We start from the raw sequence: 20901 nt of genomic DNA on the forward strand, positions 1-20901 counted from the left end.
CTCTGCACATTCCAGGTAATGCCTTTGGACCAACTGGTTGATTTGTGGTCACTAGGCTAAATTGAACTATTTAGCTGCCTGTGGTCTGCCTCCTTAAAGGATAAGCTGTAGGCTAAGGCATGCAGTTCATGGGGGTTGGGGCTGCGAGACAGGTTGGGGCCAGGTGGGAGGCCCAGGCGAGAGATGACGAAGGGAAAGGAGAAGAGGGACCAGCAAGGCTTCTTATTGTACCAAGAATGGCTTGCTCTCTACCCTCAACATCTGAACCACAAATAAGTAATGAACACCCACCTAGAGCAAAGCACTCTTAGCTACCCATTAACAATCCTGTGGATGACTCTACTTGTGACCAGAGTGAAAGTCAGTCTAGCAGAGCCACCTGCCACTATTGGTTGGAAAACAGAGCAAACAGAGCAAACAGAGGTATAGAAACAACTTGAATTGGAAGCTGACCTCCTAGGGCCAACTTCATTTCACTTGAGCCTTCTGGCTTTCACCTTCAAAAACTATTATCATTATGATCTGTATAAGTAACAATGGCAGTTGGAGGTTCTGTGAAAGCCTGCCTAGAGGGGCTTTCAGCCTGTCTTCTCCAGTCTTAGCAGAGTAGGTGTAGAAGGCAGCAAACATTGTGCTATGTGCCTCGGTGGGAGAGAGATTTGGTGTTATGATACTCACGGGGGCAAGAGAAGTTTGGTGTTAAGAGCAGAAAAGTGTTTGGTGTTACGGTCATCGAAGATGAGCAAATTTTACAGTTTGGTTGTTTTCTTGGGGGGGGATTAGGTCCCCCACTTCAAAATTTTAAAGGAATATTTCTAGTCCTCAGAGTTATCTCTGCCCATACAATCATTGCCCCCAAATCCCCTTGTGCTAATAGATACACCACTGGGCACTCAAGGGTCATAGTAATGCTGCAGAAGATGTTATAAAAATCCCAGGTAGACAGACTACTGTAGAGGAAAGCAAGACTCAAGGTAATGGAAAAATACAAAAGTGTCTGGGCATTCAGCTTGAAAAGCTTTTGGAAAAACCACCAGAGACAGCAAGTTGGGGGGAGAGGTGAAACCCACTAGAAGTAGCAAACAAGAAGCTTCTAGAAAAAGCAGCAGAAGTAACACAATCTATACTTATGTGAGTCTCACATTAGGCTTCAGAGTTCAGCTGTTCAAAGTGGTTCCCAAGGAGAAGGCCCTGGCAGCCTTTCACTTTTGTTAGGCCAAAGCATGAACACACCCCTTTGTTTCCCTACAGGAGAAAATGTTTCTGTCTTTTGGAATTCTGAGTCTGAGGCAGACAAGTGTGGCATTCGTATATAAATTCAAGCCAGGAACCAGTCTATTTTATCTCAGGCAAAACCCGTGAAATTCGATCAGGACCTTCAAACAGAATAGTCTGAATGCTTTCGAAAGCAACTGGGTTCTTGCTGTTTATTATTTTAAGTGTCCTCTGCCTAAATCAGGGGGAAGTGCTGATTGTGAAGAAGTTGGTGAGCCTGGCCTGTACTCAGAAGCCTAGAATTCAGAACCATACCAACCAAGGACCTAGGCTTAAGGCTTCCAAGTGAGAGGCCCAAGTCTCCTCGGCTCTCAGCATGGTTTTTCAGCTGCTGTTAAGAGTGTGGGCAGTGGAGCTAAAAGCTTGCTTCTCATTGGTGAGCAATGAGACCTATCAAAATCAAGATTTACTTGTCTCCGGGGCAGTTTCTGCATGCTCCAGGAGGTTGGCCAATGAATGGGGGGGCGGTGGGGTGGGGAGTGGTAGTGAAGGAAGAAGGGGTCCAGCAAGTAGGCTACAATTTCATTGGATTTTTCTTTTCCCTTCTTGGGAAGGTGGACAATTAACCTTCCATTACTGGTCAGCCAGTTTTTGTTCAATGCATTGTCTGTTTTCTTCCTTCAGCCTCCCAGAAACCATACATATGAAAATCAAACAAATCACTGCTTTTGCTCTGCCTATAAAGTTGAACTGACAAGCATAGTTAGTGCCTATAAGCTTGCGTGTGTTGGGGGGTGGGGGACAAGGGGTCACAAGGATTGTTCTGGGGCTCTGTCAGCATCCTGTTTTCACCAGCCTCTACACTAACCCCCTCCAGCACAGTTAATTGAATGTTAGTTACACAGTGGAGCCTAAATGGCCAAAAAAAAAATAGCCCTTTTTTTCTCTATGTGTTATGGGCCATAGCTACTGGCAAGGCTGCCTTTTAGGTTTTGGATAGGTCCCTTTTAGTCCATACATTCTTGGTTTTGGAACAGATCAAGACTTCCTTTAAACAAAACAAAAGCAACCACAAACCACAACCTAAATCGAATGGAGGTGGACCAGTTACACTTACTTTCTCTCCTCCTTGAGCCTTTGATGCTGCTGCTCCTTCAGCTAATTACTTCCTGTAATGAAGGTTATATGCAAATGAAAGGAGAGTTCTTAGAGTGCAGCATGAGCTGGGCATCATCCTAACGTTGTTGACAGACACTTGAAGGATCTCAAGGCGCATGCACGTGTCGTTGGCTACCTCTGAGCGAACGCATGGCGGCCTCGTTTGTTGGCTGAACTTGGTTCATCCAAAGCAACCCAGTCCTGACTAGCTAAAGGGTTTTCTTGGGGTGTCGGAACTACATGTTTATTGAAACTCATTACCCTAATCACTGCGTAGACAATCAAACTGGAAAAGGCCTGAATTTCGAGACAGAGTTACATTCATATTTTGCACGACAAAAGCCAGCCAATCAAGCCCATGCTGCAATAAGTGTACACCCGCAAACCTCTTGGGGTGGGGAGCGGAGGAGAGCTAAACTGTGGTCGAAGAGACCTCAGGGTCTTTCTGCTTCCCCACAAGGCCTTGCTGAGGAAAGTGAATGATCAGCAATGGCACCCCATGACCCCCACTTGTGGCAGCTCCAGCCCTCTCTTGTGAGACTCCTCCTCACGAGGAGTCAGGGCCTGAGCAGCCCATTCAGTGAGTGAAAAGATGGTGCCTGCTAATCTCTCCTCAGGGCACACCACACTTGGGGGTTGGGAGAAAGGAGCAAATTGGTAGTCAGATTGAAAGGATGAAAGTGTAAAATGTCTGCAGATGATTCAAGGGCCTCTAGATGCATTGGCCTCTCTCTTGCTGTCCAGAGGGTGCATTAATGGAAAAGACACATAGGCTCTTTTGTGATTTTCATAGTTCCTTTCGAAAACCCTCTCTTCTCCTTTGTCTAACTCAAGTCCAGTCACTCAACCCTGTGCACTGAACCCAGGACTTAGGTATCAGGGTTGTTGGTGGTCTCAAACTCTTTGGAAAATTGTGCAATAATTCTCCGAGCCAGCGGATTAGTGGTCTTGAGCAGTTCAGCGGCTGAGGGGCGGGACTTGGGGGTTGCCTTGCTTCCCTTCTTTTGCAGCAAGGCCTTGAAATCATTGTTTCTGCCAGCATCCAGGTTGGCGCTGCCACTCGACCCCGCAGAGACAGCTGACTCACTGATGGAAAAATCAGCTGTGTTCTTTATTGGTGAATGGGAGCTTGATCTGCTGCCACCAGCAAAGGCCTCCCCAGGCTCTTTCCAGCCAAGCAGCTTTCTTTTGGACCTTTAAATAAAGAGACAGTTGGCTTTGAGTGAATTTACACGGCAGACATTTCCTAATGCTTCATATAATTTCACAAAGGTCAGTGACATGATCTGGGAGCTTCTGCACAGCAGCCTTGCCAGCACTTGTACTTCCTAGTTTTCTCTGTCACTGCTAAGGCCTCTGTCTAGCTCCTTGCCTCAATGCTCCTTCGCGTGCCCTCAGCTGGGGTGCCTGTGAGCTTGGCCCTGCCCAGGTTCTGGGACCAGGGAAAAATTGAAGGAATCGAGACCAGTAGCTCAGTGACGGGGACTCAAGACAGCCCGAGAGCTAATCCGGTCCTAAACTGGTGCTCCCGCTTCAATAACTGAACTCTTTCCAGTTTTTCTACCACCAAGCCCCTGCGTTGTGCCCCTACCCAGTGACTGGGTTCCGGTCTGGTCCCCCTCTGCCTGAGTGCCCGCTTTGGTATCAGGCTTGGCGCTCCACCGCACTTCTCACTAAGATTTTTTTGATACAAAGAAAACTGTGAAGGGTTAAATGTCTCTGTCTCTAGACAGCTACTGAGGGAGCAGATGGAGCCACAATAGGTTGCTAGGAGACAAGGGGCCTCCACTGGGCACCTGGTCCTCCCTTCCCCGCCCCTCCTCCACTTCACCCAAAGATGGCAGTAAATTGCATATGGGAGGCCCTGTGGCCTGCCAGTCGCCCTTAGTTTCCAGTTTCAATTCTCACGGCTGCTTAGAGGTATAAAAAGGGAAGGCAATCACAATAGGAATTAAGAAAATGGGTCTTGACCTGTGTATCACAGTAAATAAATCTTCGGTTGTGCGTGAAGCCACAAACACGTCATCATCATCTTCGGCGATCCATTCAGCTGTTTTGTCACTGATTATGCTTTTTTCTGCAGTGCCCGGTTCCATAGAACTCCCTAGGCATAAGAATTCAGAAGGAATTAAATACTCTGACCACAATAGTGGGGACCAAGCACACTCTCATATGAATTTCATTTGATGTTCAAAAGCAACTCTGGAAGGGCTGCTGGGCAGACTTTTAATGTCTCCATTTTGCAGAGGAACACAATGTTCAGAAGGTTAGTGTTTTGGCCAAGGTGGAGTGAGTGGTGAAGTTCAGCATGGGTCCCTGTTTTCTCATGCCTTTTTCATTACAACAGGTTGCCTGAGCATTCTCTTGCTTTGAATGCATCATTTTTAAAACTCAAGAAGCTGAGAGTAATCTAAAGCAATGACTCAACCAGTAGGTGGGAGCAAGACTTACCTGAATCTCAGAGGGAGCATGTGGAGTTTGACCAAGCTTATTCCAAAATTACCTGTGGCTTTGATTTGTTTGCCTGTTTCATTCTCTAGGATTTAACTTATGTTGGAAATGCAAATCAGCTTAAGGAAGATTTTTAAAAGATTTTTAAAGATTTTTTAAAAAGATTTTATTTATTATCTGAGAAAGAGAGAGAGAGAGCACGAGGTGGGGGGAGGAGCAGAGGGGGAGCAAGAGGGACAAGAGGACTCACAAACTGCACTGAGCAAGGAGCCCTATATGGGACTCGATCCCAGGACCCCAAGATCCCAAGATCATGACCTAAGCCGAAACCAAGAGTCAGACGCCTGATAGAGCCACCCAGGTGCCCCTGGAAGGTGATCTTTGGTGTTAAGGGTTCAAAAAAGGATGAGAATCATGGATGGATCTGGAGGACAATATATTAAATGAAAGAGGAGGTCAAAAAAAGACCAGTGCAGTAGGATTCCGCTTACATGGGGTCCCTAGAGAGAGTCAAAATGATAGAAAGTAGGAGAGTGGTTGCCAGGGGCTGGGACTGGTGAGTTATTGTTTAATGGATAGAGACCTCAGTTCTGCAAGATGAAGAGAACTCTAGAGAGGGAGGGCCGTCACGGCTGTATGACACCGAGCACGTACCAAACAGCACTGAGCTGTACACTTAAAAATGGTTACGATGGTAAATTTTATGCTATGTGTATTTGACCACAATTACATTGGAAAAGAGATGTGGGAAAAAAGACCCCCAAAAGGATGGGACCCCAAAAAGACCCCATCATCTAGCTCAGACTTCTTGTCCTGGGAAGAACTAGCCTTCAAAGAATCCAAGCAAGCAAGCTCCCTTTCCTCTAGAAAGCACTAAGAAAGGGTGCTGCTGGAAACCATGCCATGGTTTCCCAGGCTTGCAAGCCTGCTGTGGCACTGAACTCAGTCTGGGAGGCTACTTAATCCCATGCATGAAGCAAAAATCAGTGTGGCCAGAAAACAGTGCTGTCCAGTGGGGTGGAGAAAGCGTTCCTCGGCCAGGGGATGTATACTTGCCAAGGTAGATGGGCTCCTCCTAAGGCCCTAGGGTGCTAAGACCTAATTTGATTTTATTCTCTTAGCACCGGGGGCTCTGGGGTAGACTGGCCCAAACTGGGCCCTGGAGAGCCACCCCTGGGTCATTCCTAATCTGAAGGGCAGCGAGGCCTATTTGGAATAACCCAAACCCTCCAGAGATGTCTCCTAATGCCCTGGTTATCCTGGACTCAGAATCACTATTTGGGGGGCATTTGCTTCTGTCGCTGGCACTCTGCCCTCACCTCATCTTTCCTGGGATTGAAAGGAAAAGCCGGCAGACAGTTTTACTAACCTAGAGGACTTGCCTCCCTTTCACCTTCAGCCTGCAGCGGTGAAGTTGGCCTCGCACCAGGTGCCTTCAGGGGGTCACTGGTGGGCGGACACTTGGTGTCTTGCTGCAGGGTGATGATGGGGCTGTGGGGCAGCCTTAGTTCGGCCCTGAACACCTCCATGTGTGCTGTGGGTGATGTGAGAGGCAGGTACAGCACGCTGGGTTTTTTGGGGACAGGAGGTGGAATCTTGCCTTTCTTTTTCTCTGCTTCTTCCTGGCTCTGGAGGCTGATTCTTTCAGGCAGGGCTCTCACCTTGGGGCCCCCATCCTCCAGTGTGCCCTGGGGAGGTTGCTGTGTTCCTGAGAAGAAAGCACCAGAGGAACTGGCAAAAGGTGTGAAAGCAAGAGAAGAGGGCGCTGGTGGCTCCCTGGAGCCTCTGCCCTCGGGGAAGCCGGGGGACTTTGGTTTCCGCATCACCGTGTAGATGTCTTTGGGGAGTGGCCGCATGTGTTGAACAGAGATCTTGGGGGTCACAGCCAAGGTCGGTGAAGTGAGTGGGTACTCCTCAGGGGCAGATGGTGGCTTGTGGACCAAGCTGGGAGGCCTTCGGGCCACAAGGGGCTTCTCGGCTATGGGAGGTTTCATCTTTCTCTCCAGCAATACGAAGACCTCTGCTCCTGCGTCCTCAGCATAGTCAGGGCTCTCGATGTCATCTTCCGGCTCAGACTTGCTGACAGACCTCAGGTGAATGGAACGTAGGTCAGACTGAGTGACCATGGGCATAAATGGCTGGTTGGGGCTCTTTTTCAGGGCCAGCTTAGCCCCAAAATTTGTATCTGAATGATGCCGGCTCACCTTGGTTTTGCTTCGGATGGAGATGCTCATCCCAGACAGATCCAGGTTGGTTGAGGAGGTCAGCGGCAGGTCAAAGGACAACCGGGACTTGGAGATTTTCTCCATAGGCGATGTAGGGGGGAGTGATGACTTCCTCTCAGGTACCACTGGCCGCACCCGGACACTGCCACTTGGAGGGGGCAGGTGGCCCAGGGTCAAGGACATGGAGACAGTGGGTGTTGGTGTCTCTGATTGGCTGGAGTAGCCACTGGAAGGTGACATCAGCCCAGTGGGCCTTCCTGGGGAGGACACTTCCCTGGCCTCCACCTCGATAGAGAGTTGGGAAGGTGTCGTGGCTCTGGATGTGGAAGGGGAGGCAAGAGACTCTGAGCTTCCCTGAACTTGAGTGCACTCGATGACTGTTGTGCCAGTGGCCGTGCTGGAGCTGGACAAGGATTGGTAGGTGTCGCTAGACTTCCAGTTAGTAGGATACCAGTGGTGGGAGAATTGTGCACCTTCTGGATCTTTGACGGTTGGCACAGCTGGGTGACCCTGAGCATCTGGGTGGGACGACTGACGTCCTTGGTGTTCCAAGGAGAGGCAGAGACTCCTGGACCTCTGGTCCTTGGGCAGTGCTGACCCATGTTCTGGCAAGAGGACTGGCCCATCTTTGAGCAGTGAGACACTGCGCATCGGTGGGGAAGGCTTCTTCTTGGCCTTCCGGAGTGAGATACTCTTGGATCTCTGCCTTCTGGGCTGGGCCTCCTGTTGGGCGCTAAGGGAGGCAATGTTGTCAGTACTGTTACTGCCCTCGGAGCTTGTACTGGCATAAGGCAGGGCACAGGCTTCACTGGCCTTCTGTTCCTCATCATAGTCCACATCTGTGGTGCCAGAGTCCATGGGCACAGACAGTGACCGCTCCCGGAACCTGCTGGCACCCCCCCGGCCTGTCTCCAGCCTTGAGGTACCACTGGTGAGAAGGCCCATCTTGGAGGGTCGCTCTGATACTTGCCTTCGTTGAGTAGGATGCTCAGAGTTGCCAGTTGCCCCACTGCATCCTGTTGGGTTCTCTTGGGTAACAAAGAAGGTAGTGGCCTCCTTGGGGACTAGAGGTGGCAGTGTGTGCAGAGAGACCCAAGCATTCCCAGAGGAAGGATTTCTTCCATTTTCACTGATTTGATTGTTCTGACTGGTGACACTTGGAGTCATGTAGGTAAAAGTATCTCCCTTCCAGGAAGCAGAGAACGTCGATTCCATTGGTCCATTGCAAGAACTGGGGATGCTATACACCATTCCTATGCTCTCCATACCAGGAGGGTTTGTGCTACCACATGCCTGGAGAGGTTCTTCCGAATCACTAGAAGGACTCTTCAGTACTGGTGAGGTAAGATTTGGGAACTGAGCTTCCTGACCAATGGCAATTCTTCCATGAACCCCTTCTGGGATGGAATGACTGGACCTGATGTCTGAGGTGGCAGAGTGGGCCACACTGCCTGCAGGCCTGTTGCTGTGACCTGGAGGAGGTAAACACAGATAGTTAGTGCTGAAGCCAGGGATCCCCCAGCAGCTGTCTCGAGACAGGAGCACCAAATTTTTGCCAAGAAGCAATTGTCAACAACTCGGTTGGGATTCCTTGGTTCTTCCTTTCCATAGATGAGGATGCTGGGGAAGTTCTGCCCCTGCCCATCACCACACGGTGAGTCACAGGGTTCCTGCCCTTGAATTGTCCAGGAGGCTGTCAAAGACTTTCCAGCTTTAATCATTCCTTTTAGAGCTCAAGTGGCATGTGAGACTACCTCGTTTTTCCCGAGCTTTCACTCCAGCCTCGTGAACCATCTCAGACCTCAGTGTTCCCCTTTCCTGAGATGAGATCAGATGCTTTTGCACTGATAAAGGACAGCGCTGTGTGACTTTCAGCCCTAGCAGTGAATCTGGAACATGCCACAGCTGGAAAGCTCAGAGTCTGGTTGCATGTTTGGTACCTGTCACTTTTTAGCTTTGCAACACACAAGAGACTTAGGACAACCCACAGATGTGAGGAAACCATTCAGATGTTCAAAATCCCTGAAGATTTTCCTACATACAATTATTACTGTCACGTCACTGCTGCTACTACTATAATACTTTATAAGAGCAGCCACTATGTGTCGAACACCCACTATGTACCAGGCACATGGTAGGAAAATTATATGTAATAACTCTAATCTGCACAACTCCACCAGGTTGGTAGTATGATCCCCAATTTAAAGATGAGGTGCTGAGGCTTAGGGAGGTTTATGTAAATTGGCCAAGGCATCACGGTTTTAGTAAAGTGGAGAGGCTGGGACTTGCATCCATATTTCACTGGTCTGTGCCCTTTGGCTGGCTTCCATTTAGTGGCAGTAATGGCTCTGTTAGGAAGGCACTTTTTGCGATGATTTCTGTCTTTATCTATTTGCCTAAATCTGACACATATGGCTATATTCCATGTAGAATGGGAAAAAAATAACATAATGGATTTATTAGCCTGGGAGATCTGCTTTCCGTATTCAGTTGATGTCCTTGACAAAAGGCCCTTGGTTATCCTTAATTAACACATCGGCTTTTTTTGGGGGGGGACATTCAAAGCCCCCCCACACACTGAATTATTCCTGGGTGGCAGGACTGGTGGAAGTGAACAAGGGATAAGGGGAAGGGTCTGGGGCATCAGCTGTGGTGGGGTCACCTTGGTCTCGCTGGGAAAAGTTAGAGAATCCAATAATGGTCCGCCTCCGCCTCAGGGTGGATTTGGGGTTCACAGCTGTCTCTGTGTTAAACAACGAGTGTCGCAAACTTGCATGTTTATCAAACTGCTGCCCTGTAGCCAAAATAAAGACACTTGGGTGCATCCTGGTTTCTGTTTACAGTACAGTGGAAATTGGTCTGAGGTAAACAGAAGGGATGATGGCAGTAGCAATGAGCATGAACAGAGTCCAGGCAAGTGGCCTTTCTTCCTCATCCCTCCCAATTCAGCCCTGGGCACCCACAGCCCCAAGGCATACATGTTGTCTTTCCCAGGTCGCAGTCTGGGTCATCTGTGAGGTCTAGGTGGCCGAGAGCCAGAGTTTTCAACCCTGATTTTTCAAAATCAATTGAGAAGCTCGTGAAACTCTAGTACCTGAACCCCACCAAGAACACTTAAATCTCTGGCTGTAGGGCCCAGGGAGAAGCGTTTTCTTCAGCTCCACAGGTGATGGATTATTCAGGTGTACAGCCTGGGGTGAGGACCACTGGTGTAGAGAGACAGGTTGAGACCAGATGTTGCTTGATTGTAATCGTTTCTCAAAGAAAGCCTTTGTATGGGCCAGGAGGGACAGTGCCTCCAAGAAGCTGCTCCCACTGCTCCCCACCATCCAGGAAGCAGCCTGATAGTCTGTCTTCCAGTCACCTGGTCACATTTTATCAACATTTATCCCAGTGTAGTGATTGAGATCTATTTCTCTTAAAATACTGGGTCAGTCTTGGATCCAGGGGAATTGCTGGGGCCGGGGTGGGGTAAGGCACACTGCTTCCCCCACTGTCTCTCACTGAGCAGCCAGTGGGCTAACCAGACCCCTCCCTTCTCAGCCCCACGGCTGCATGTGTACCCACTCCCCACTCTGCCCCCAGCAAGTGGCTCTGTGGGCAAAGCTCTGGGCAAGCCTCATTGAGAGTAAGGTGGAAGTTTAGAAACAAAGCTCCTGCTTTCACTTTGTGAGTCTCTCTTCTTGGCACTGGCTCCTCCTGGTACATGTCTCTAGGCTCTGAGCTCTGCCTCTGATTTCCTGAGAGGAAGCCAGTGGCACTGAATGACCCCATATCCAGGGAGCACTACCACATGTGGCCAGACCTGTCCTCATCACCTTTATCGCTTTTTCCATCAGCATACAACTGGCCACTCCTGGCTCACAAGATGCCTCCGGTCCCTTTAAGTTATGAGGTCTTCATGGCATCAGGTGGTCAGCCCTAGTCCCTTCTGCAAGGACTCACCTCCTCCTCCTCCTCTTCCATTTACTGCTGGGAGAGTGTGGAGCATAAATTAATAATGGGCGTGGTCTAGGGGGCCACATGCCCCTGAAGTCAGAGCCAGCCCAGCTGGTTTGCCGTGGCCTCTTTCTATGACTTTTCTCATAGCACGAGGTGAAGACGCCCACCTCACTAGAAGGCCCAATGTCCCTTTAAAGTGCCACGAGGCCCCTGCTCCGTGTCCTGCGGTGTGAGCCTTCCTCTCACCATCAGCACTACAAACCTCATACTTCTACTCTGCCTCCTACCTGTGTGCTACAGATCTGGCTTCTGGCACAAGAAGTTTCCCTTCCCCATACCAAACCTAACTCACAAACTTTAAGTTTCCCCTGATGATTCAAAGAGCACACACATTCATAAAGTTTTAGAGTTTTCTGTTAAGAGAAATTTGTTTGCTATCAAATGGGCTCAGTTAGTGTGCTAGTGCCAGTAGAGAGGGAAGAAAGAGCAGCCAGAACCCCCTCTTGTGCATGCCCCTGTTCCCTGGCAAGAGTCATGACCTTGACCGTGCAGGGTGAGCCAGCAGCAGTCTCGCTCCCCCCACCCCCACCCTCGGCACCCAGTGCATTTGGAGAGGATGGTCTGTGGCTGGCATGGAGGGAAGCAAACAGAGGTGGTGCTAAGCAACTCTACCAGAGATGTTGATGGGCACAATGTCAGGTTGCGTGGAGCAAGGCTGAAGCCACCGCTTCTCCTCTAGGATGGGCAGAGGGAAGGGGCTATTCCAGGCAGCTTGCTTGTCGGCTGTGGTAGACAGGCTCGAGGAGGCCTCAGGGGCCCTCACACCCTGGGTGGTAGTCTCATCCTCGCTCAGCTGCCATTTTGTAGGCTGTTGGGAAAGAAGGTGATGGGAAGGGGTGTGCTCCCGACGAGATGAGCTGTGCCCATGGGATGGCTGTCTAGACAGAGTGGCCAGAGGCTTTGTCTGGGAGGCAGGAAAGTGTGGATGGGCTGCCGGGCTAGACACCTGCTGTGAAAGGCCCATGTTGGCTGGGCCTCGGGATAAGCTCTGCTGGAGAGCAGAGGTGAACAGCAGCGTCTGGTGGGTAATGTACACAGCTCAAGATCCCCTGTCAATGAGTGCAGAGAGAGCTCTGCCATGCTGGCCCTCACAGGTTGGGGAAGAGGCAACTCACCATCAATACAAGCTCCAGACGCCTGCCAGCCTGGGGCCTTGGGCTAGGAGTGGGCTCGAGGGCCTCATCAGCAGAGCGGAAGGTCTGCCCCAGAAGTCTGGCCTCTGAGTACTGTTCCTCATATTCTTCTGAAAAATAGCACAGTAGATACACACTCTAGGGGGCCACGGCCAGGCATCAGGCCGGGAGAGGACCGCAAGTGGGGGCTCCTGCCCTAGCTGCCAGGCCTGACTTGCCTTGTTTCCTTCTGGTTTTTCCCTCAGCATCTGAACCTCTGGATTCAGAAGCTGAAAAATGCCCAATTCCTAGGGCTTCAAGGGCCGAGGAGAAAAGAGAGTCAATAAAATCAAGTCATGCTGGTTCTGAGACCAAGCCTATGTCTCGATGGCCTCCACCTTAGGCGCTCAGCTTAGAGCAGAGACTCAGGGTGCAGATACCTTTGCTACCTTATGTTGCAGGGTCCTCACTCTGAAGCCCCGCAGCTCTTTAGGTGTTCTGCAAGCCTGGCAGGGAAAGGACCTGTGTGAAGCCTGAAGAAATCTGCACTGGGAAGCCCAATGCGGATTGCTCCCCTGAATCTCAAGAAGTCTCATCTGGGCCTCCGAGGGCCTGGTTCCCTGCACCTCAGTCTCACTGTGGGTGGTGTTGGGTCCAGGGGTGCTAAGGTGAAGTAGAGGGAAGGCAGAGGTAGTGGCAGAGAAGGAAGGAGAAGTAGAGGGGTATTGTCAGTGAGTATGAAGGATGCACGAGATCTGAATGGGTTTCACTGAAGTGATGAATTTGATGAGTAAATGAGGAATGTGAGAGCAAAGAACCAACAGGTGGGGCTCTCTGCACATTTCAACAAGACTCATAGAAACTTGGACTGGGGGGGGGGGGCAAAAGTTCTCTGATCCAACAGCCCATTCTGGGATCAGAGTTCCTCCTCAACTTCCCTTCGAGATGCTTCTGCGGCTTCCACACAGACCTGCAGAGAAGGGGAGCAGCCTTCCTTCTAAGGCAGCTCATCCCATCCAAGGACAGTTGGTGTTGCCAGGCATGGCAGGAAAGTTCTTATCCTGAGGTGCTATCTGCCTCCCTCTAGGTTTCCACCCACCAGTCCTAAATTTGCCTATGGTGGCAACATAGAGCACACCAACTCCTTTTCTGCGTGGCAGCTCCTCTTTATCTGCACACAAGACACATGGTGTCCCTTGGAATATTGCTTATCTAAGGTCACTACTGCCCTGGCAAGGGAGGCAGGTGTTTTGGCTGTCATCCACTTGGGTGGCCCAACTACCATTTTCTACTCTCCATAAGAGTTAACCTTCATTGGTATGGATAAATGAGAGCTGCTAAGACTTCTTTTCACACGTAATGGACACTCAACAAATGTCTACTGAGCACCTTTTGGAGATCCAGCTCTGTGCTGGGTTCTTCTGGAAACCCAAGGGTACCAAGAGATGTGATTCCTCCTGTCGAGAAGCTCAGTCTGGTTAGGTGGACAAACTATAAGCCCAGGCCTAGTAGGTGAATGAGTAAATGAATGAGCAAATGGAAGAAGAAGCAGTTTGGAACTCTTTGCAAGTCCTCTGGACCTGGATGGCACAAGGTGGCCGGCAGGAGTGCTCAATGAAGGGAATGAGCAAAGTGTAGAACTAGTGTTCAAGGTTTTTTTTTAAATTTTGTTTTGGTTTTTGTTTTTCGATAAGGCAGAGAACTTTGAAGAAAGCATAAGGATTGGAGGTTGAAAGACAGAGGAAGGGCTTCTGGGCTTGGAAAAGAGGCCTCAGGAGGACAGTGAGTGCCTTGAGTTAGGTATGGAGCTTGCAACTACCACTGAGATTTTATTTGTATTAATTACTTCATGGACATATAACTTACATACGGTTAGGTGCACAAATCCTCGGCGCACAGCTCAGTGAATTTTGACATATGCACATCTCTTGTAACCTCCATCTGGATACCGTAATCCCCAGGTTGTCTCTCTTCTAGCATTGAGTTTTAATCTCTTTGCCACTTACATTGGCTAAATCCCTCTGGTTGATGTATTTGGTTTACATAGGGTAAGGTCCTAGCAGTGACCGAATCGTTTCCTCTTTTACATTAACTTTAATACTGTGCCCAATTAAGCCTGTGTTTCAGAGGACACATACTGGGAGTGGACGGTGCATCTTATTGGGAGTCTCTCCAGCTACAAGATACTCTTGCTGAGCGGGTTACATACCCTTTTTAATTCCCACAAAACTGCTATTTGGGAACTGGAATCTCACTTTAAAGATAATCTGCACAATGTCCCACAGCTAGTTAGGTGTGGGATCTGAATGAGATTCTAGCTCTGTCTGATTTCAGAGTCTGGGTTTTCTCACTCTGCCTGGTACATGCAGTGTGACTGCTCAGGCACTCTGACTGAGCTGTTTTCCGGGTTGTGTGAACCTAGCTTTGTGTACAGTTTGCTCATCTGTATACTCCAAAGGCACAAGGCATGGAATTGGGGATGAGGAGAGCTCTGTATACTGTGTATTGGGCTCACCTTTTGGTTTCAGGTAGGTTCCACGCTCGGTGTGGAGCCCGAGGAGGGGACCAAACCCAGGACCCTGAGATTAGAACCTGAGCTGAGATGGAGAGTAAGATGCTCAACTGATTGAGCCACCGGGGTGTCCCTACCAGGCTTACTTTGATGAGGCAGTAGTTACCCAGGAGATAGGCTGACAGGTTTTGGCAAGTGCAGGGCGGGTGAAGCCCAGAGGGGGAGACCCTGCAGATGCCTCCATTGTCCTTGGGTGTGAGGATTCCAAAGGCATGGGTGACGTGGTGAGAGGGTCTAGAAGGTCTGTGAGGCCACGCTGTGGGAGTCTCTCACCCAGCTCCCTTCGTAAATGGCTTGACCAGTACCCTGCTTCTGGCTCAGTCCCTTCCTCTCCTGGCCTCCTGAACTGAAAAAGAGAGGGGTGGGGACGGGGGAGTGAGTAAACAGCTGGAGAAATGGAGCCCTCTCGAAGCTTCTGGAAGGTAAAAAGATGGCAAACGTGTTTTGTTTTTCAGTGGGGTTTAAACTGTTTTTTTTTTTTTTATTTTCTCTCTCTCGCTGGCCCCTGTCCTCTTTCTTCTTCGCCTCCCTCCAGCCGCTGCGCATCTCGCCTGTGGGCTCCGGCCGCAGCCCCCCTCCCTCTCAGTACCTTGCAACAGGCTCTGGAGATTGAGCTGCGCCTCTCGAAGCAGCTCCTCTACACTCGGGGGCCTGCCCGAGGAGAGGAACACGTTCACTGGCTGTCGCCATGACGACCTCGAGTGGGCAGTCGCTGTCGCATTTTCCCGACCCGAGTTAGCTGCAGCTAGGGAAGGAGAGAGTCAGTGAGAAGCGCAGGCGGGGGGTGGGGAGTAGGGGGGGACAGCCCGGGCCACTGGGCGCCTGCGGATCCCTAAGACCCGCCCCAGCCGGGGGTGGGGGGCGGCGCGAGTCTGCGCTTAAAAGGCGGGGACTCGTCAGCCGCAAGATTTTTCCTCGACAGATCCTGCCGCAGTCTGCTTCCCTCCTGCCCCGCCAGCCTCCGCCCGCCCCGCCTGCTGCCTGCCGCCCGCGTCCTCTGCCCGGCACCTCCCGGCTACCGCCGCCGCCGGCCCTCTCCGATCCCCGATCCCCCGGACGAGGTAAAGCGCCCCGCGGCCCAGCCGCTGGGCCCTCCAGCCGGAGCGCCCGCCCTCCGGTCTCGCCCCAGTGGGTGTGGCTCGGCCTCTCCCGCTCCCCGCCACCGCGGCCCTCCGATCCCCTCCCCCCTCCGCGCCCAGCTGCCGCATTTCAGCCTCCTCTCGCGGCCTCCAGCTCCCCACCCCCACCCTCGCCCCCGCCCTCAGACCCAGGGCCCCCGAGTTAATCCTAATGTCCGAGGCCGCAGGAAATCTAAACAGCCTGCGCATGGCGAACGTGGCCCTGCGAGAAGAATTAAATGCTCTTCGCGGGGAGAATGCCAATTTGGGCCTTCAGCTCGGAAGAGCTCTAGCCGAGGTTAATTCCTTGCGGGGCAACGTCTCGAGCTACATCCGCTGGCCGGTGCCGGTGGTGCCCGTCCTTGCCGAGGAGAACTTTGAGTTCCCGCTCAGCGAGATCGACGCAGTTCCCGAGGGGGAGCTGCCTTTCTTGTGCTGGCCTCCCCCTCGCGCGGAGCCCGAGTACGCCTCGGACGAACTGTTGATTAGCGTGATCCAGGATTGCAGTACCTCCGATGCGCCGGTCGACCCTCCCCCGCTGCCCATCCCGCCTCCGCTGGCGCTGCCCCCGCCCCCAGCCAAGGAGCTGCCCCCGCAGCCTCCTCTGCCGCCGCTGGAGCGGCCTGAGCTAGAGCCCTTCTCGGGCGACCCAGTCTACCTGGCTGAATTCCTGATGCAGCTAGAGACCTTCATAGCTGACCATGAGGATCATTTCCCCGGGGGCGCCGAACGGGTGGCCTTTCTGATCTCTTTTTTCGCGGGCGAAGCCAAGGACTGGGCCATCTCAGTCACCCGGGAAGGAAGCCCCCTGCGTGCCAACTTCCCACGCTTCCTGGATGAGATCCGCAAGGAATTCTGCGGCCCCATCCCCCCAAGCGTGGCTAAAAAGGCCATCCGCAAGCTCAAGCAGGGGGACTGTACCCTAGGCAGCTATGCGGATGCTTTTCAGTTCCTGGCCCAGTTCTTGTCTTGGGATGACTGCCGCCTTCAAAACCAGTTCCTTAAAGGCCTGTCTGAATTCTTCCGCAAGGAGCTCTTATGGTCCACTGAAATGGCCGACCTGGACGAGCTGATTCTCGAATGTGTGGAGATAGAAAGAAAAGTGCGTGTCCCCAAGCCAATCCCGCTCCCTGGGGTTCGCAACATCTTCTTCCCTTTTGCTGCGGACCCTAATAACGATGACAGTGATGATGAAGAGTACTACAGTGACGAAGATGAAGAGACACGCAGGCGCAGGCTTTATGACCGGGAACAGCGGAGGCGCATGAGAGCTATTCAGCAGGAGGCGAGGGAGGAGGAAGAAAAGAGGAAGAAGGAGGAAGAAAAGAGGAAGAAGCAGGAAGAGATGAGGAAGAAGCAGCAGGAGGAGATGAGGAAGAAGCAGCAGGAGGAGATGAGGAAGAAACAGGAAGAGAAGGAAGAGGAAGATGATGAGGACGAGGAGGTGGACGTGGATGGGGACGTGGATGTAGAGCTGATCAAGGATGAAGACGAGAATAAGGGCGAACGTTTGGGCCCTCTGCCAGAGCCAGACCCGGACCAGGAGCCAGAGCCCGAGCCAGAGCCGGAGTCAGAGGATGAAACCCAAGATGATGACCTCGATGAGATGATGGAGATGGAACCCACTGTTGCCCATGCTTCATCCCAGACCACTGGGTTCTACCATGAGAATTTCCTGGATGCCTCGCCCCCCATAATCCAGCCCAGCAGGAGGAGGAACCAGAATCGAGTCCCACTTCTGGAGGGCCTTCCAGGTACCAATTCACCCTTCTATAGTTCACCGCCACTGATTCGCCGTGCAGGCCGCCTGGGGCAACGCCAAATTCGAAGACGTCCCCCAGTGCTATTCCGCCTCACCCCGAGACAGGGGGGCCACCGGGCCGCACGTGGCCGAATTCGCGTGTGAGTGGCTGGGGCAAGCTCACCACACAGAACACACCCTTCTACTGCGTCCCCTGCCCCTGCTATTGCTGCCACACTTGCCCCATTTGCTGACCAGTACTTGAGGGAGTTCCAGACCCATAGAGCCTGAAGAAAGACCTATAGAGCTCCAGATCGTATTGCAGCCATGACCAGGGAGTGACACGGGAGTGACACGTGTCCAGCCAAGGCCACCTGCGAAAGAAGGGATCAGCAATAGTTGTCCCCTTGGAGTGCACTGTGCTCAATCTTTGCCATGAACTAGAGAGCAGGTTTCTGGGCCTGTTCCCATAAAAGAACTGGTCACCCTCTTGTATTTCCCCCTCTAGTTGTCCCTAACCCTCACCTCTCCTGCGTTTATTCATCCTGTGTCCTACGGTTTTATCCTCTGACTGGCTCGCCAGGACTTCACCCAATGCCTCACTGACCTGCCCCAGTGAGAGAAAGGACAGGCTACACCGAACTCGTAAAGCCACTGAGGCCACTTACTAGATAGAATCAACTGAAAGCGGGATGGTATCAAGAGATACATGAAAAGCCTACACTTGTTTCAAGCTCCCCCCCTTTCTGGCAGAAGGGCCCTGAGGAGAACATTGCATCCAGCCCAGGGAGTGTGCACAAAGCCACACGTCAGATAGACACCGTGGCTGAGATATGCTTTTGATTGACTGACCGAGCAACTGCTTCCTCCTCCCCACAGACTCCTGTAGCGGGGCCCTTGGGTCAGCTCTCCAAGTCCGGGACCCTCGCCTCTTACTAAATTGCCTCCCTGGGCATCCCCAGCAGACGAAGCCCAGGGTTACAGGCTCTCACCCTTTTCTTGATGTTGCCTAAAAGGTGGAAGAGGAGGGGAGGGGGGCGGGTGGCGGTGGTGGAGGAGGAAACAGCAGCAGCTACTTAGCTTGACATTGTAAGGAGTGAATCTTTCCTTAGGGATGGTGGTCTCCTTCCCTGGCCAGACCTTGGACTGCAGCCCCCAGCCAAAGGTCTTTGCAGGAGCCTTGCCATCCTAAAGATTCCAGAAGAAGCATCATTGGCCTTTCTTCCCTGGACTTCCAGAGATTGAGAGAGAGAGAGAGAGAGAGAGAGAGAGAGAGAGAGGAGAGCGCCAGCCCAAGCTCTGCTCTTTGACATTGACTTAAAGGATTCCTTGGTTCTGAGAGGAGAGAGGAAGGTTTTGTCTACAGCCTTGCAGCTGGGACATCTTCATGTTTCTCATATGGGGTGGGAGGCGAGCCATGGCCTGGTGCTGGGCTTCGGTTAGACAATGAGACTTAAGAGGGTGACTGACTCCTAGTAACTCCTGGGACTTCTGGATACAAACCCAGGGACCCTCACAGAGTCCTGCTGCTTGTCTTGGGTCCAGAAAACACTGCTTTTGCAGTGAAAAATACACACTATGTCACTCTGGCCACAGAATGCCAGCCAAATACATTGCTGGCCTGAACTGCCCTCAACACAGCTTCCTGCACAGTGCCTGGCAGCTGGGCAAGTGCAGCCAAAATGTCTGTGGCCAGAGGGAAGAAAACAGTAAATTATGCCTCTGTTCCTCACCGGAGTCTGACAGATAACCTCAGCCCAGCCTTAGGATTTTGAGCCTGGAGGCAAGAGGAAGGCGCTGGAAGAAGAGGAGTCACAGAGAAATCCAGTCCTCTGGCTGGTTTCTGGTGAGGTCTCTATTCATCAGTGGGAGGTAAGAAGCCCTTCTGTTTAAAACACACTTCTCAGCCCAGGGATCAGTGGAGCTGGGTTCCTATAATCTGTTGTTACCTTTTAAGAAAGGCTCCCCACTTCTCTAAGGAGAAAAGTGACAGATAATCATAATAGAAAATTCGGAAAATAGAGAAAATTATAAAGGACAAACACCCCCCCAGGCATTCAGAATCTGGCCACACAGATGCAAATACTATTAACACTTTGTTGCTTTTCTTTCTAGCATGTTCTCTTTTTGAAGCTGAGATCATCCTGTAAGCTCTTGATCAGCAGGATTTAAAATGGCTGCCACCTATGCAGTCATGCATACTGAGTAATTTATTTAAGCAGTCTCCTGATTCGTTGCACATTTCAATTGCCTGGTTTTCTCCATTCCCATCAGTACAGGAGTCAACAACCCTGTAAAGAAAATTTTGTCTGTTTTTCAGCTATTTCCTCAGGAGAGAGTTCCAGAAGGGGAACTGCTGTCCTAGGCTGTGGACCCTGTTTGCTGATGGTCGACACACTGGCCCTGCTGCCCATGTCCCTGCCAGAGAAGTGCAAAGGACAGGTGCCTTGCACCCCGACCTCCAGGGACCCTTCAGCACAGGCCCTGCTGTTCCCATGGTGCTTCTCACCCTGAGCTCCTGTAGCCTCAGCCAGGGAAAGAGTGGATGAGCAGTGAGCTGGTTTCTTGCCCTCCGGTGGCAGCGGGGAGCGGGGCGGGGGGCGGGGGTTGAGCTTCCCTTTGACCCTCTTCCCCCCCTTTCCCAGATCTTCAATATTTGTTGTGATGTAACAGCCACAAGAGCTGTAAGAGGAACTATGGGCTTTGGGTGTTTTCTTGGGTTGAAAAGGGGTGGGGGGAGGGTGGGGGGGAAATGCATGCAAGGGTATGAAGGCAGCCCAAGGATTCCCAGAGACTCTGGAGGAAACCTGTTTGAAACAAAAATGTGTTATTGTTATTGTGTTATTGTTGCATTACTGTGTTGTGAAGATAAATTGTTCTGTATGCTAAAGCTTTCTCCTCAATAAAAATATAAAGGGTGTGTAAAGACCATGTCTCTCTGGCTTATTGGGCAAACATAGGTGGGCACTCAATAGCCATGGGGCATTTCCCAGGCACCTGGCCTGAAGCCTTGCAATCCTTTGATGAGGAAATTAAGGCACAGCAAGGCTCAAGGGACCTGCCTAGAGTTCTACGCACTTGTGAATGGCAGTTGTTGGGAGGGAGGTAAAAAGACTGAGTCATCTTGAAAAATAGCATTAGTTCTCCACTTACTGGGATATCAAGGTATGGATGGCCCCATCCTATCATTCTATAACAGCACCTCTCCTGGCCCCCAACACATACACACACACACACACACCGCACACGCACATCCACAGCTCTGAAAGAGGGGGAAGGCGGTAGGGCCCTTCCACTTTGGGGCACT

At 51.5% G+C, this 20901-nt stretch overlaps 2 protein-coding genes across 6 annotated transcripts in view; one reads left to right on the plus strand and one right to left on the minus strand.

The window, feature by feature from the left end:
• Positions 1 to 2590: 2590 nt before the first annotated feature.
• NHSL2 (NHS like 2) overlaps positions 2591 to 20901 on the minus strand; it is a 118559-nt gene continuing 100248 nt past the window's right edge. For 2 of the 5 annotated variants that reach the window (XM_072746337.1, XM_072746335.1), the window contains exons 2-8: positions 15325 to 15480; positions 12167 to 12294; positions 11664 to 11859; positions 9712 to 9843; positions 6194 to 8521; positions 4345 to 4477; positions 2591 to 3567 (exon numbers count right to left, since the gene is read on the minus strand). In XM_072746337.1, the coding sequence (XP_072602438.1) occupies positions 3243 to 3567; positions 4345 to 4477; positions 6194 to 8521; positions 9712 to 9843; positions 11664 to 11859; positions 12167 to 12169 (3117 nt within the window). In that variant the 5' untranslated portion in view covers positions 12170 to 12294; positions 15325 to 15480 and the 3' untranslated portion in view covers positions 2591 to 3242. Of the gene's footprint in view, positions 3568 to 4344; positions 4478 to 6193; positions 8522 to 9711; positions 9844 to 11663; positions 11860 to 12166; positions 12295 to 14841; positions 15082 to 15324; positions 15481 to 20901 lie in introns of those variants that run through there. The other 3 variants (XM_072746338.1, XM_072746336.1, XM_072746340.1) reach the window with 3 other exon arrangements.
• RTL5 (retrotransposon Gag like 5) lies at positions 15499 to 20520 on the plus strand. The gene is made up of 2 exons (XM_025982855.2): positions 15499 to 19466; positions 19915 to 20520. Exon 1 carries the CDS (start codon positions 16026 to 16028, stop codon positions 17757 to 17759), a length of 1734 nt encoding a protein of 577 aa, XP_025838640.1. The 5' UTR covers positions 15499 to 16025; the 3' UTR covers positions 17760 to 19466; positions 19915 to 20520.

This window comes from Vulpes vulpes, unplaced genomic scaffold (assembly GCF_048418805.1).
Source record: "Vulpes vulpes isolate BD-2025 unplaced genomic scaffold, VulVul3 u000000690, whole genome shotgun sequence".
Classification (NCBI taxonomy): domain Eukaryota; kingdom Metazoa; phylum Chordata; class Mammalia; order Carnivora; family Canidae; genus Vulpes; species Vulpes vulpes.